This window comes from Heptranchias perlo, chromosome 29 (assembly GCF_035084215.1).
Source record: "Heptranchias perlo isolate sHepPer1 chromosome 29, sHepPer1.hap1, whole genome shotgun sequence".
NCBI classification, from domain to species: Eukaryota; Metazoa; Chordata; class Chondrichthyes; order Hexanchiformes; family Hexanchidae; genus Heptranchias; species Heptranchias perlo.
The window spans coordinates 13,693,438-13,708,131 of NC_090353.1; the positions used below are offsets into that span (position 1 = coordinate 13,693,438).

At 40.9% G+C, this 14,694-nt stretch overlaps 1 protein-coding gene across 1 annotated transcript; it reads left to right on the forward strand.

Annotated features, from left to right (window-relative positions):
- Positions 1-5,561: 5,561 nt before the first annotated feature.
- On the forward strand, positions 5,562-14,374 carry LOC137299734 (perilipin-3-like). The gene is made up of 8 exons (XM_067968673.1): positions 5,562-5,591; positions 5,911-5,992; positions 8,370-8,565; positions 9,432-9,514; positions 10,058-10,295; positions 10,656-10,843; positions 11,330-11,470; positions 13,669-14,374. The coding sequence occupies exons 2-8, from the start codon at positions 5,927-5,929 to the stop codon at positions 14,038-14,040; spliced, it is 1,284 nt and encodes a 427-aa protein (XP_067824774.1). The 5' UTR covers positions 5,562-5,591; positions 5,911-5,926; the 3' UTR covers positions 14,041-14,374.
- The last annotated feature ends 320 nt before the right edge of the window (positions 14,375-14,694 follow it).

Here is a 14,694-nt window from a genome sequence, read left to right on the forward strand (position 1 = left end):
CAGCTATCTAATACAAAATGTGATGGACTGATTTACCAGTTATGACAAAGATTCACATGGGAATCTGAAGACTAGTTTTCATTTGCTCCTGCATTGTATTTTTGGGGATGTTTCATTAACCATATTGAATACATTTAACATTCTCTAAGCTGCCTAGGCAAGAATTAGTTCCATCAATTGATGGACAACAGCAGTTGGTTAATTTTAAGCAGGACTATAGTTTTGTACTGATTAGGAGAATTAAAGTCTCATGATTAGGAATATTTACAAGGGAGGGTACCTGTACAATTCAGGAACAGGTCTGTTCAAACTGAAATTTTTTCTAAACCTAGAGTAAAACACTTTGGATTAGAATGGTGAGGTCAAGTTTAATGAAGCTTTCAATCACCTATGACACCCATCAGTCATCAAAAACTTCTAGCAAACTAACCAGCAGAGATTGTGTACTAAGTGGGGTGGGCACACACCAAAGTATGAAACCTGGTCAAGCAGTCAGATATCCTGACCTTGTGACCAACTCTTTGCCAAGTCCAGGAGTAGACAAACCATGAGGTCCTTTGTATGCACTAATCAGTTTTTCGATACAACAGTTTGTAATACAATATGTGGGTAATGCAGAGGGTGATTATTCCTAGAAGATCTACATATGGAAGGAGCATTCAAGATCCAGCATAACTGGAAATAAAGAATGAAAACTAATTTTCTGAAAGATGTCAAATGTGTTAAATGAACTAAAGGTTTTGGTTGTGGTGATTTCCTGATCTCATCAGACCAAGCACAGAGGAGACAGAAAGAAAGGAGCTTATCATGGGACACTTTTGTGCACTTCCTACTACAAGCATAAGGGAAAAAAGACACTTGTTATTTTACTGAGCATGTTGTACTTCATAAGTCTTTGTTAATTTACAAGTGTGACTGATTTTGTACTGGGCAATCAGCTTTATATTGGTTTGTGAATGTAGCAAATTGCAAAAGGGATCCTGGGATTAGGAATTTGTAATAGGCCCATAATGTTCTTCATCTGTTTTCAGGTCCCACATTATTTTCATTGGCATCAGGGAAAACTCTCCAGTGGCTGGAGTCATACCGAGCACAAAGGAAGATGGTAGTGGTTGTTGGAGGCCAATCATCTCAGCCCCAGGGCATTGCTGCAGGAGTTCCTCAGGGCAGTGTCCTAGGCCCAACCATCTTCAGCTGCTTCATCAATGACCTTCCCTCCATCATAAGGTCAGAAATGGGGATGTTCGCTGATGACTGCACAATGTTCAGTTCCATTCGCAACCCCTCAGATAATGAAGCAGTCCGAGCCTGCATGCAGCAAGACCTGGACAACATCCAGGCTTGGGCTGATAAGTGGCAAGTAACATTCGCGCCAGATAAGTGCCAGGCAATGACCATCTCCAACAAGACAGAGTCTAACCACCTCCCCATGACATTCAACGGCATTACCATCACTGAATCCCCCACCATCAACATCCTGGGGGTCACCATTGACCAGAAACTTAACTGGACCAGCCATATAAATACCGTGGCTACGAGAGCAGGTCAGAGGCTGGGTATTCTGCGGCGAGTGACTCACCTCCTGACTCCCCAAAGCCTTTCCACCATCTACAAGGCACAAGTCAGGAGTGTGATGGAATACTCTCCACTTGCCTGGATGAGTGCAGCTCCAACAACACTCAAGAAGCTCGACACCATCCAGCACAAAGCAGCCCGCTTGATTGGCACCCCATCCACCACCCTAAACATTCACTCCCTTCACCACCGGCGCACTGTGGCTGCAGTGTGCACCATCCACAGGATGCACTGCAGCAACTCGCCAAGGCTTCTTCGACAGCACCTCCCAAACCCGCGACCTCTACCACCTAGAAGGACAAGGGCAGCAGGCGCATGGGAACAACACCACCTGCACGTTCCCCTCCAAGTCACACACCATCCCGACTTGGAAATATATCGCCGTTCCTTCATTGTCGCTGGGTCAAAATCCTGGAACTCCCTTCCTAACAGCACTGTGGGAGAACCGTCACCACACGGACTGCAGCGGTTCAAGAAGGCGGCTTACCACCACCTTCTCGAGGGCAATTAGGGATGGGCAATAAATGCCGGCCTTGCCAGCGACGCCCACATCCCGTGAACGAATAAAAAAAAAAAATCAGTGCCTCTTCTCCAAAGAATGGCATGGTACCAATCATCAAGAGTCCTGGAATTTCTGTTGGCATTGTAGATGCAATCCCATGGTCCTGCTGCCATCTATCTACCTAACTATAAAACATTTTGTATTGCAGAAGCCTGGGCCCATCACACCTTGGGCATTTTACCTTTTGATGTGCAAGCTTTTGTGTCCTACCTGTAGTTGGTTGGCTGAAATTTCGTATTTCATAAAACAGCAACAAGTCACAACTGAACAGAAACAAGTCAAGAGTGAGGAAAACAGATAGAAAAACTTCCAATATGGAACTATTATGAGCAGTCAACAAAATCTAATCGAATAAAAGAGAAGCTGAGCCTAACAAATTGCTCAAATATTTTTTGAAAATCCTTTTGGCTGCCCTTTTAGTTTCTCCAGGACTGGAAACAATGTTTGTAAACTAATGACATGTAACATTATAAAAGTTATGCATACAATAATATTTTCTGTGTTTGAAATGCCTGTGAAAATATTTTCCATTGGAGGCCTGAGTTCATGCAGATTCTCAGACCCATCACTCTCAGCTAATGAGACTGACGCTAAAAGGCTACATCTTCCAGTATGCATCTGTGCATGTAGCTAGCAATTCACAGAACAAGCTCGGACTTGCTGTTTGTAAGCCCTGCTACACTTGTTGATAATTACAGAGAATTAAAAACCTTCGAGGAAACTATTGTAGGAGGGACTGGAATATTTTTAATATAAATTATCAGGAAGATAAAGCATCAATCCAACTTTTTCTGAAATAATCAAAAATGTCTATGCTACATATTAGTTGATGTCCTGCAACTACAATCAACCAGATACAGCGAGCGAGCTAAGCACAGATATAGTTAGGAACATAAGAAATAGGAGCAGGAGTAGGAGTAGGCCAATCGGCCCTTCGAGGCTGCTCCGCCATTCAATAAGATCATGGCTGATCTGATCCCAACCTCAAATCTAAATTCATGTCCAATTTCCTGCCCGCTCCCCGGGAAGAAATTGAGAAGAAAAAGGATAGGAAATGGCTTGGGGCAGTTATTTATACTTAATAAATTAGGGTCAGGCTTCACTCAGTGGCAGCACTCTTAATTCTGAGTTCAACGATGATGGATTCAAACCCTCGTCCAAAAGGTGGAGCACATAATGAGGCATTTCAATGAAGTAGTCCTGCACTGGTGGAGGTGCTGTCTTTCAGATCAGGTGTTAAACTGAAGCCCCATCTGTTCTCTCAGATGGATGTAAAAGAACCCACAGACTATTTGAAGAAAAGCTGGGGATTACTCTCAATGTCCGGGCTAAAATTTATCTCTCAACCAACGTCACTTAAAAAAAACAGATTAGCTTGTCATTTATCTCATTGATGTTTGTGGGACATAATGGCGTACTGATTGGATGTTGTATTTATCTACATTGCAACAGTGGCTACACTTCAAAAGTACTTCATTGGCTGTGAACCATGTTGCAATGTCCTGAGGATGCGAAAGTAGCAACAAAAATGCAAGTTCATTTTTTTTTAAAGTGGTTACAGCAGCTGCAATTTTTATTCATGTTTAGATAAACGTTTTTTTTGAATTGTTAATATAAACAGCAAATTCTTAAAGGATTGTACCCCTTTTCAAGCTTGGAGGGAGATTTTGAATTAAAGTACTGAATGTATTGTTTTGGTAACACTAAATACTGTTGCAGAGTTTTTAATCAAGAAGAAAAATTGAAATTTATTTTATTTTTTTCTTTAGAGTTATAAATGTTTTGGTATTCATTATAAAAAGCACAATAAACAGAATGGGCAATATTAAGCATACATGTCGAGGAACAAAGGAACACATTATTTATCTACCTGCAGTGGGTAAAGCACTTCCTCACTGTGAGAAATGCAAAGAGAGATCTACTAATTTTATCCTATACTTCGTCAGAGCACTAAACAAACAGCTCCATTCGTACATGGAAAAGTATGTAGTGCACTGTGTGTGTATGGTATTTGCCATCAGCAGGAGTGATGATCCCCAAGGTCCAGCTGAGCTGTGTGAATTCTGTGGATATTGCGATGGCCAAGTAAAATCATAGTGCAGATAGCAAAAACAATGCTGGTCCAATGATGTAATTACGTAATGCCTTTCACAACCTCAGGACTTCCCAAAGCGATTTACAGCCAATTAAATACTTTTGAAGTGTAGTCACTATGGTAATGTAGGAAACTTAAACAGTAGAGCATTTCAAGTAAGATTCATTATTCTTTAGGCCTAAACTCCTGTTGGCTACCTTTAAAAATTGAAAAAGATAAATTTACAGCATTAAACAGAAGGACCTTTATTCAATTTCCAACTGACTCAGAATTTTAGGAAAAGGCCAGTCATTTCCCAATTGTCCCATGTCTCACACTATTCATTTTTGTCCTGGATTGCAATCAACATTTTCCCCCCCAATGGACAATGTGTAGATGGAAATGACTGTTTTTGAATTGATTCAGACTGAATTTAAAAATAAATTCTCCATTCATGCAGACCGATATAAGGGAAGACCTATGCGCACTTATATAAGTGTACACAATTGTAAAATATTTGGGTAGCAATGAAAAATACACTAACTGTTCTGACAGTGTGTCCTACATTTTTTTTATATTGAGAAATGTTCCTTTTTTTTGTTCTGAAAGCAGTGATTCTTGATGAGGTGAAGTTCCATACTAGTCAGCTGCTCACTGGTATCTTGCGAGAGTGATCATTCTTCATATGGGAACCTAGACAGTGAATATTCGCAGATTATTGCAGAGGGCAACAGAATTCAGCCTGTGAAAGATGTCATCGTTTGGCGACACCCTCCTCAGACATGGGGCCAACTTCCACGTGTACACTGATGACACCCAGCTCTAGCTCGCCACCATTTCTCGTGACCTCTCCATTAACTCTGTGCTGTCAAACTGCTTCTCCAACACCCAGTCTTAGATGAGCCACAATTCCCTCCAGCTAAACACTGGGAAGACTGATACCATTGTCTTCAGCCCCACCACGAACGCCAAACTCTTGCCGAAACTCCATCCCCCTCCCTAGCCACTATCTCAGGCTAAATCATCCCGTTCATCACCTTGGGCCCTTACTCAACTCAGAATTTTAGGAATAGGCCAGACATTTCCTAATTGTCCCATGTCTCACACTGCTCACTTTTGTCCTGAATTGCAGTCAACACTTTTTCCCCAATGACTGCACCGATTCAAATGAATATTTTATTGGAATGGTCTGTGTGTGATTGAAGTGTGATAAAACCCTGCCTCTGAGGCTCATTACAATTAGTGCATGATGTCAGGTTGTTTCATTTTGTGAATTTCTATTGGTTAGTTTAATAACAAATGGCCACCCAGCTGATAGGATCAGGTGTATAAATGTGTTGCACATGAGCTGAATAGGACATCAGGACAAGTTTGTAGAAAGTAAGGAATGGATAGGCTGTAATTTAAAAAAAAAAAAATTCATTTGGAAATAGAATCTTGTTAAACTTCTGCTAGAACAATATTTGGAATTTATTTTAAGGCTATCTTTTAGTAATAGGTCTACAGTGAAGCTAAGTAAATGGTCAATCTGTTGTGCTAGTTTAATGTTGAAGTCTGTAAAGGCAGTTTGTATTTGCTTTGTTGTTGCCTCTTTTGCTGAGGATTTTTCCTGTTCTATACTGTCTGAAGTTTCTGTAGTAGCTTTAGGGGATTGGTGTCCTAGAAAACTTGAGAAATGTTTTAATTTGTTTCTAAGCAGGGATTTGTGGTTCATCATGGCATCAGCATCAACTGATAATGTTCCTAACACTGCAGAGGACCAAGAAAATAAGAGCCAACAGGTAAAGCAGTGTGAAGTGACTGATATTTTTTTTAAGCTTGTAAAATTAGTTTGATCACTTAATCTGTCTACCTATAAATCTATAGTCCCTTATATGAAGGGGTCACCAAGCTAGTGTTTGCTTTTAAAAGAACTGCCTGTCCTCTCTTTGGTATGAGCATACTAGTAAAACTTGTTTCAATAATTAGTGCCCAATTCCTTAATCTGCTACTCCTAGGCCTGGCCTTTCCCCAAGTTGTGATGGTGAGCTATGGGTCAAACCACTGTCTAATCTATTAACTATGTATAACAATGGCAAAATTGCTACTAATTACAAACTGAAATCCTGGTTGGGAATGAAAACTTGGTTCCAGTGAGTCTGGGTCTAGAGTAGAATGCTTTAGAACTACCACATCTGATAGCACCCAATGATTACCTGCTCTCTGGATTTAATAACTTAATATAATTTTAATCAGTAAATTACAACTTTGTAACTAGCAAGCTTACTTCACACACAAACTTCTGTTTGGCATTGCCACTAATGTTTATAGTGGTCTTGGGGCCACTGGAGGCTAGTTAGTTTAAACTTGGAACAATCTGATGGCCTAATTGCAGAATACAGTACAGAAGGTGGCCATTTGGCCCATTGTGCCTGAGTTGGCTCTTTAAAAGAACTATCTAATTAGTTGTGCTCTCCTCTTTCCCATAGCCCTGCAAACTTGTTCACTTCAAGTATTTATCCAATTCCCTTTTGAAAGCTATTGAATCTGTTTCCACCACCTTTTTTCAGGCAGTGCATTCCTGATTATAACAACTGATTTATTTAATTCAAAAAAAAATTCCCTCATGTTGCTTCTGGTTCTTCTGCCAATTATTTTAAATGTCCTCTGGTTACTGACCTTCCTGCCACTGGAAACAGTTTCTCCTTATTTACTGTCATGATTCTGAACACCTAGCCCATCTCTCCTCCTTTCCTGTTCAAAGGAGAACAACCCCAGATTTTCTATCTCTGTAACTGATATCTTTCATCCCTAGTACCATTTAGTAAATCTCCCCTGCACCCTCTCCAAGGCCTTGGCATCCTCCTAAAGTGTGGTGCCCAGAATTGGGCAATACTCCAGCTGGGACCTAACCAGTGACCTATAAAGATTCAGCATAACTCTATGCCTCTTGTTTATAAAGCCAAGGATCCTGTCTGCCTTTTAACAGCTTCTCAACCTGTCTTGCCAACTTCAAGACTTCTGTATGTGTACCCCCACCCCACAAGGTCTCTGTCCCTACACTCCCTTTAAAATTGTACCATTTAGTTTATATTGCCTCTCCTCATTCTTCCTACCAAAATAAATAACTTCACACTTGTGTCAAATTTCAGCAGTCTGCATGTCTTCCTGAAGTCTGTTCCTATCCTCCTCACTGTTTACTATGAGTTTTGTCATTGGCAAACTTTAAAATTATGCCATGTATACCTAAGTCCAGATCATTAATACATTAAAAAGAGCAGTGGTCCCAACACTGACCCCTAGGAGACACTGCACAATTCCCTCCAATCTGGAAAACAACTATTTGAGACAGAAAGCAAAGTAATGGTGACCTAAATATCTTGATTGTCCTGCACCTTTTTTAAGAACTCTTTTGTAGCAAATATATTTTGATACTGATTGTATGTGTAGATTGTCTGAACAGTTAATGATCAATTATGGTTGGGGCAGAAATTGCTTGGAAAATAAGTAAGCTCACCATTAGTGGTGAAATGGAGGAGCAAGTTCCAGTGTTTACATGTGAGCAGTGAAATGTGGAAATCTGGAACTTGCTTCTACTGGGTCACTGGTGACATGACTGCTTCAAATTGCAGCTGGCAATATAGCTTTAATCAGTGAAATCATTGGGAAAAAAAATGCCAACTTGCTCATCTGCCCAGCTGGAAAGTAACTAGTTGCCACAAAACAGCTATATTTAAAAATAGCAGGTCTAAATTAAGATTTTAATAATGCAGTTAAGTCTTAATGACTGCCAAACAATTAACATTTTTCAAAAATGTGGATTCTTATTACTCATAGTCTTGGTCATTAAATTTTTTCTTCACTTTTTACAATGATTTTATGTACTTTTCATGTTCAAGGCCTGCAGAAACAATTTTGCAGCTTGCCAAATGCTGCATTCTGGTTGAGGAGTCCTCCTTTTCTTCTCCCACAGGTCCTACTAACACTGGGCTCTTTGCTTCCAATTCAAGGAAGTGCCCAAAGTCAAGACTGTGATAAGTTTAAAATAAATCAATGGAGTGGCGAGCACTGTTGGTTTGCTGCTCCAAGCAACTTCTGCCCCATTGTAAAATGAGCACCTAATATAAGCAGATACTATTCTCTCAATATCTTGTATTGACTATTTGGCTTCTGTTTCAGAATGTGGTTGATAGGGTGACAAGCTTGCCTCTTGTGAGCTCTGCCTGTGACCAGGTATCTGCTGCATACACTAGCACCAAGGAGAGCTACCCTGTTGTGAAGACTGTCTGTGATATGGCAGAGCAGGGAGTGAAAACCATTTCAGCTGTAGCTGCCAGTGGTGCCAAACCCATTATGGACAAGCTAGAACCTCAAAGTAAGATGAGTCTCTTTTTTTTTTTAAAGCAACACTGAGCATATCTTCCAATCACTACTAGACAATACAAAATTAGTGTGAAACACAGTACTCCTTAGCTAGGAGCAAATTGCAAAGGAGGTAAATGTATACTTCACTTAAATGTCTGAAGCCAGTGGTTATAGGACCCATCTTGTGAGCAGTCACTAGTTATGCACAGTGAAGTATTTGGCTCCTACATGTGTGTAGATGAGGGCCACTTCAAACAAATGGGAAGTTGTCACTACTTCTCCCAGTATTAAATGAGATCATATGTGCCCAACCAGAAAAGCTCCTGGACAGCTTCAATTAGTTGTGATAAATCCAGCTCAAAAGTGGGGAAGTGTCTTATGATAATCCCAACCAATGAGTGTGGGGCAGGCTTGATGGACCAGCTGGTCTTTTCCAGCTTGTCAATTTTGTAAATTTCTGATTAATAGGAAGGATTTATTTGCAATTTTGGTACCTTACTGCAGCTGGCTTGCTTAAGTAGAGGAGCTGACTTCCTTAATGTTTAACCAACTGTACTAGAGGAGTATTACTTTTAGACAGATTAAAGTAGCTAGTAATGTACAAAGCTTGGCTACAGATGTGAGTCAGCTAACCATACCTGCATGGAGACCACACTAGTCAGACTTTTAGCTCAATATAAAATTGAGCAGTTCTGGTATGGTTAGAATTCTTGCTAACTGTATATAGTATGAAGACATTTTCATTGTCTCCTCCCAGTGAAGGCCCTTCCCTTAGCTGCCTGATCCTGGAGCAGTCCAATGTGACATTACTGTCAGCATAAGGTAGTGTTGCCACTTTGTCATAGACTATCTTTTTTGACAATGTTCTCTATTCAGTTGCAGCAGCTAATGAGTATGCCTGCAAAGGCTTGGACAAGCTAGAGGAGAAGCTTCCAATCCTTCATCAGGCCACAGACCAGGTTAGTAACATATGGTTGTCAACTAGATGGGAGAAAATGTTCCTTTTTGCTCTTCAGTAGGGGGCTGGAAACTTGTAGATTAAGTCATAATGCACACTGCTTTTAGTATCATTATCTATCTATCTATCTGGATAACAAAGTCCTCTGGCCCATTAAGCCTGTGTTGGCTATCTGCTTAGTCCCATCTCTTTTTTTCATAGAAATAACTAATTTGTTAATTGAAGGAGCCCAGGTGAGCTCCTATCTTCCTTCAGTACCTTGTGAATTGTGTGCACTTGAACAGGCAAATAGCCTCTGCTTACCATTTAACCAAAAAATGTTTCCCCATTACTGCATTGTTAACCTATGTTGTGTTCAAGCCCTGGACTTGGACCTTCATGCCATTTTTGAAGATGTTGGATAAAAATTGTCTCTATATAATAAAGCACTTAATAACTGAAGCCCCTAATCAAATGTACATCTGGTTATATTTTAAATGGGAGGAGAATAACTTGTGTATTAGCTAACATGCAATTGTTGACCTACACATCCATCATATTACAGGTCCTTGCTGAAACAAAGGAGCTAGTGACATCAAAGATGACCGATGTAAAAGAATCAGTGATGGGGGTTGTAGATGTGACGACCACTGCAGTACAAGGCAACCTGGAAAGAACAAAAGCAGTTGTGGTTGAAGGTGCCAGTGCTGTGGGTCAGCTGGTGGCTACTGGTATGGATATTTCTCTCCTCAAATCTGAGGAACTGGTTGATCGCTATCTTCCCATGACCAAGGAAGAGCTAGGTAACTACAAACTTGAAACCTTTTACTACAAGGTTACCAGGCTAGTTATAATGACTAATTGCTCTTGACTGTGCTGTGTATCTATTTGCTTCAATGAGCCTACATAGTACTCCAGATTGGGTATAGTACAGATTTGCTATTAAATAACACATGCTGCTTGCATTTTTTCCAAAACCAGATTTTGATTGAGACTTAGCTAATCCTTAACCAATCTTGGGTTCTTCTGCTCCCCTTTGACTTTACAAATGAGCTCGAGGCTGAAGCTCCTCTTGGGAGAGGAAGGAAGAAATATTCTTGAAGTAACTGAAAACAAATGACTGCATCCTGATATCCAGCCTAAAGACTTTTTTTTTCTTCCAGCTAAAGTGGCCACTTCTACTGAAGGCTCTGACACAGCAACAGTACAGGAGCAGAGTTATTATGTACGCTTGGGATCTTTATCTTCAAAGGTCCGCAATCGTGCATACCAGTATTCTATAGCCAAGATGCAGCAATCAAAGCAGAATGGCCAGGAGACCCTCTCTCAGCTCCACAACCTTGTAGATCTGGTAAGGAAACAACTCACTTGTGTAGTTTGTATGTAGTTGTCATATTTGCTGTGCTCTTGGCTTGCAGTCCAGCTCAACATTACCAACCATCTGGTTTTTTGTTCTATTTAATTTCACTTTAAATTATGAAGTCTCCCATCCTTAACATAATGCCCTAGATAAGTCTGCTTTGTATACTATAGCTTAAATATTAACTTTCCTATGCCAAGACAATTCAACATGCCTAAAAGATTGTCCTACTGGAGATCTTGTTCAAATTGTCTGTTTTCCTCCAGTAATCCAGGGTACAGCTAAGTATCAGGGAGATTGTCCTTGTTGAATCTTTCCCTTCCCCACCCCCCAAAAAAAAATCAAGTGACTATCTCTGGTGCTTTTGCATGGTAGCTGAGTTCATTCTTAACCTTTCAGGATGGGGGTTTTTAAAGCTGAATTATCACTGTTAATCATGATGACTATGCTGACTAAATGTAAATCATGTATTTCTAGATTGAAATGGCAAAGAAAGGAGCTGATTCAGCTCAACTTAAACTACAGGATGTTGGAGCAACTTTGAACCTGATTCTGCTAGAATGGAGAAAGCAGCAGCCAGATGGCCAAGCAAAAGAGGAGCTGTCTGAGAAACCTGAAGTAAGAACTTGAAGGCTTCCTTAATGTAGTGGCAGTCTGATGCCATAACTTCCTGCCCATCCTTTGCCCCAAACCTCAACATGGAGTTCATGATGTCTAGCAGTTGAGAAGCAAATGAGGCAACCACTGTCTTCCCAACTTTGACCCCTCTGTCCTCTCAAACTACTGCCCCAACTCCAACCTTTTTTCCTCTAGTCCTTTGAATGTGTTACCTCCTGAATCCATGCTGATCTTTCCCACAACTGTTTGAATCCCTCTGATCAGGTTTCTGTCCCTGCCACAGTAATGAAACAGCCCTTATCAAAGTCAGTAAATGGCATCCTATACAACTGTGACCATGGTAAACTATCCCTTAACCTGTCTGCAGCTTTTGACAGTTGACTACACCATCCTCCAGCTGGGTGGGATTGTTCCATTCTTAGCATTTATTCTTAGCCATTGCAGTGATTCTCTGGCTGCTTTTCCTGCTCCTGCACCATTACCTCTGGGCTCCTCCTATTTCTCATCTACATGCTGCCCCTCAGTGACATCATCTGAAATCATAACCGGTTCCACATGTACTCTGACACTCACTGCCACCACCTCACTTGACCCTTCACAATCTGATGTGTCACTTTGCTTGTCTGACATCCAGTAGTGGATGAGCAAAAATTTCTTCCATCTAAGTATTGGGAAGAACTAAGCCATTGTCTTCAGTCCCTGCCACAAACTCCATCCCTCTCCCTGGCCACTGTCTGAGGCTGAACCCAACCATTTGCAACCTTGGTGTCCTATTTGACGTTGAGCTTCAGACCACATCTGCTCAATCACAAAGACTGTCTACTTTCACCTCCATAACGTTGTCTCTCTGTCCCTGCCTCAGCTTATCTGTTGCTGAAACACTCATCCATGCTTTTTTTGTTACCTCCAGATTTGACTATTCCAATGCTCTCCTGGCCAGCCTCATCTTCCACTCCATACACTTGAGCTCATCCCAAACTCTGTTGCCCATATTCTAACTGTCTTGTTCACCTATCGCCCTAATGCTTGTTAACCATGTTTGCTCCTGGTTTGGGAACACTTTTTATTAAAAAAAATCTCATGTTTTCAGATCCCTCCATGGGCCTCACCCCTCCCTATCCCTGTAATGCCCAACCATCCAAGATCTCTGCTCTTGTGCATCCCTGATTTTTTTTTTTAAATTGCTCCACCATTGGTGGCTGTGCCTTCAGCTGCCTGGGCCCTAAGTTCTGGAATTCCTTCACCTCTCCCTTTAAGACACTCCTTTAAAACCTACCTCTTTGACCAAGCTTTTGATCATGTCATAATATTTCCTTCTGTAGCTTGGTGTCAAATTTTCTTTGTTCCTCCTGATGTGCTTTGGGATGTTTTATGTTGAGGTGCTTATAATGTCAGTTGTTGTGAAGGACTCTTGGTAGATTCCACCTAGGCCATTCCTATCTGCAGTAGCTGGATCAGCACTGCTATTTCAGCAGGTAACATGCTCTGTACCAGCCCATGATAGAAGTATCATGTTAAATAACTCCTGTCTGTTTTAGTATACTATGCATTAGGTGGACAAGGCACTTGCATATGGCTGATCTATTTCAATCAAATATGTATGGAACCATGTAAAAGTGTAAGTGTCAGCTTAGTAGCCCCACTCTTGAGACGTCATCATAACCTAAGCTTTAGTGTTGGTGCTAGCCTCCAGATGAGGCATTAAACTGAGGTCTTGTCTGAGTTAGTTAAAGGTGAACATAAAATGCTGTGGCCTTGATCCAAGAGCAGGAGTTTCTCTCCAATCCTACCTAACTTCATTTGGGTTGCCTCCTTGTAGGGGCTTTCTGTATACAAACATTGACCTACAACTGTAACTGCACTTCAGGATGTGATTAATTACTCTTGACATAGTCAATTGGCTTTCTTTTGATCATCCATATAAATCTTGCACCAGTTTGGGTTGATGAGATTATTTTGCTTGTATGCAAGTGGTTTCCAATTCGGCACACCTATATTCCTAAATCCATTCTTCCCAGATCATAAACAAAGTTTGCCAATGATAGCCTGGCAATTCCATGGAGATATGCAAGCAGTTTGACTTGTTTTCATTGCTGATCTGCTTCTTTCTACCCCCCCCCCCCCCCCCCCCCAAATATGGATAGTGTGCGAGCAACATGGGTATAGATTGGAAAGTAACATAGTTTTTTTTATTGTAGCAGCTTGAATCTCAATCACTGGCCATGACTCGGAATTTCTCTGATCGGCTACGGACCATCTGCCGGACCCTGGCTTCAAATGTTAATGGTCTGCCTCAGAATATTAAAGATCAAGTGCAGAATATGTGTAAACTAGCTGAAGAAATCTCCAGCTCTTTTTCATCAGCTAGCTCGTTCCAGGATCTGTCTACACAATTCCTGGCACAGAGTAAAGAGCAAATGCTGAAGATCCGTGAGGCAATGGATGGGGTGATGGACTATGTGCTTCACAACACTCCCCTTAACTGGCTGGTGGGTCCCTTTCTCCCGCAGCTGACTGAAAGCTTGGAGCCAATAGAAAAGGAACAAACTGGAATTGACAAACCTCAATAGATTGGGGCATTTCTCTGCTAGAATGAATGCTTGATTCAAAAATCTCATTAGCATAGGTGTTTATCTCATTAGCACTGATTCCAAACTGTAGAGTAGGTTATGCTTGTTCAATGAATGCTGGCTTTTAGTGGGACAATTCTGGCTAGCTAGCTAACTGGGGCAACTTAATTTGTATCTAGTTATGTTTTTGTAGTTTGGTAATCATCTAAATGTGTCTAATCTACACTAAATGCAGTTAAGAACTTGTTGCATGTTTCTTGCAATTACAACTAGTCTGCCTTAATATGAAGTTACTGACTTGAGATGACTCTATGCATTTTTTGTAATAAACAATTGCATGTAAAATGAACCATTGTCTAGTCCAAATCTGACTCTATGCTGCAGCAGTGAATTGTAATAAGCCCATTTGACTCCATTCAGAAACCCCAAATGCACAGCTATTGGATATTGGATAGCATATGCCTATTTGCAGGCTGCTTTATGTACAAAACACTTTTTTGATGCATACCACCCATCTTGAGCTCCTGCCTCCCACATTACATCACTATTGTTCTTAATTACTGAAGTGACACCTGGTCTGCATTCAGTAATGATCACGAACCACTACTTGCAGTGGTATTCCAAAAACATCCAGTTACCAATTGTCTTTTTATT

Bases quoted from the DNA above. Each gene is read 5' to 3' on its own strand.
- LOC137299734 (XM_067968673.1), top strand. From the start codon at position 5,927: ATGGCATCAGCATCAACTGATAATGTTCCTAACACTGCAGAGGACCAA. The intron at 8,566-9,431 runs GTAAGATGAGTC...TTCTCTATTCAG, and splicing joins GGACAAGCTAGAACCTCAAA to TTGCAGCAGCTAATGAGTAT. The intron at 10,296-10,655 runs GTAACTACAAAC...TTTTTCTTCCAG, and splicing joins CATGACCAAGGAAGAGCTAG to CTAAAGTGGCCACTTCTACT.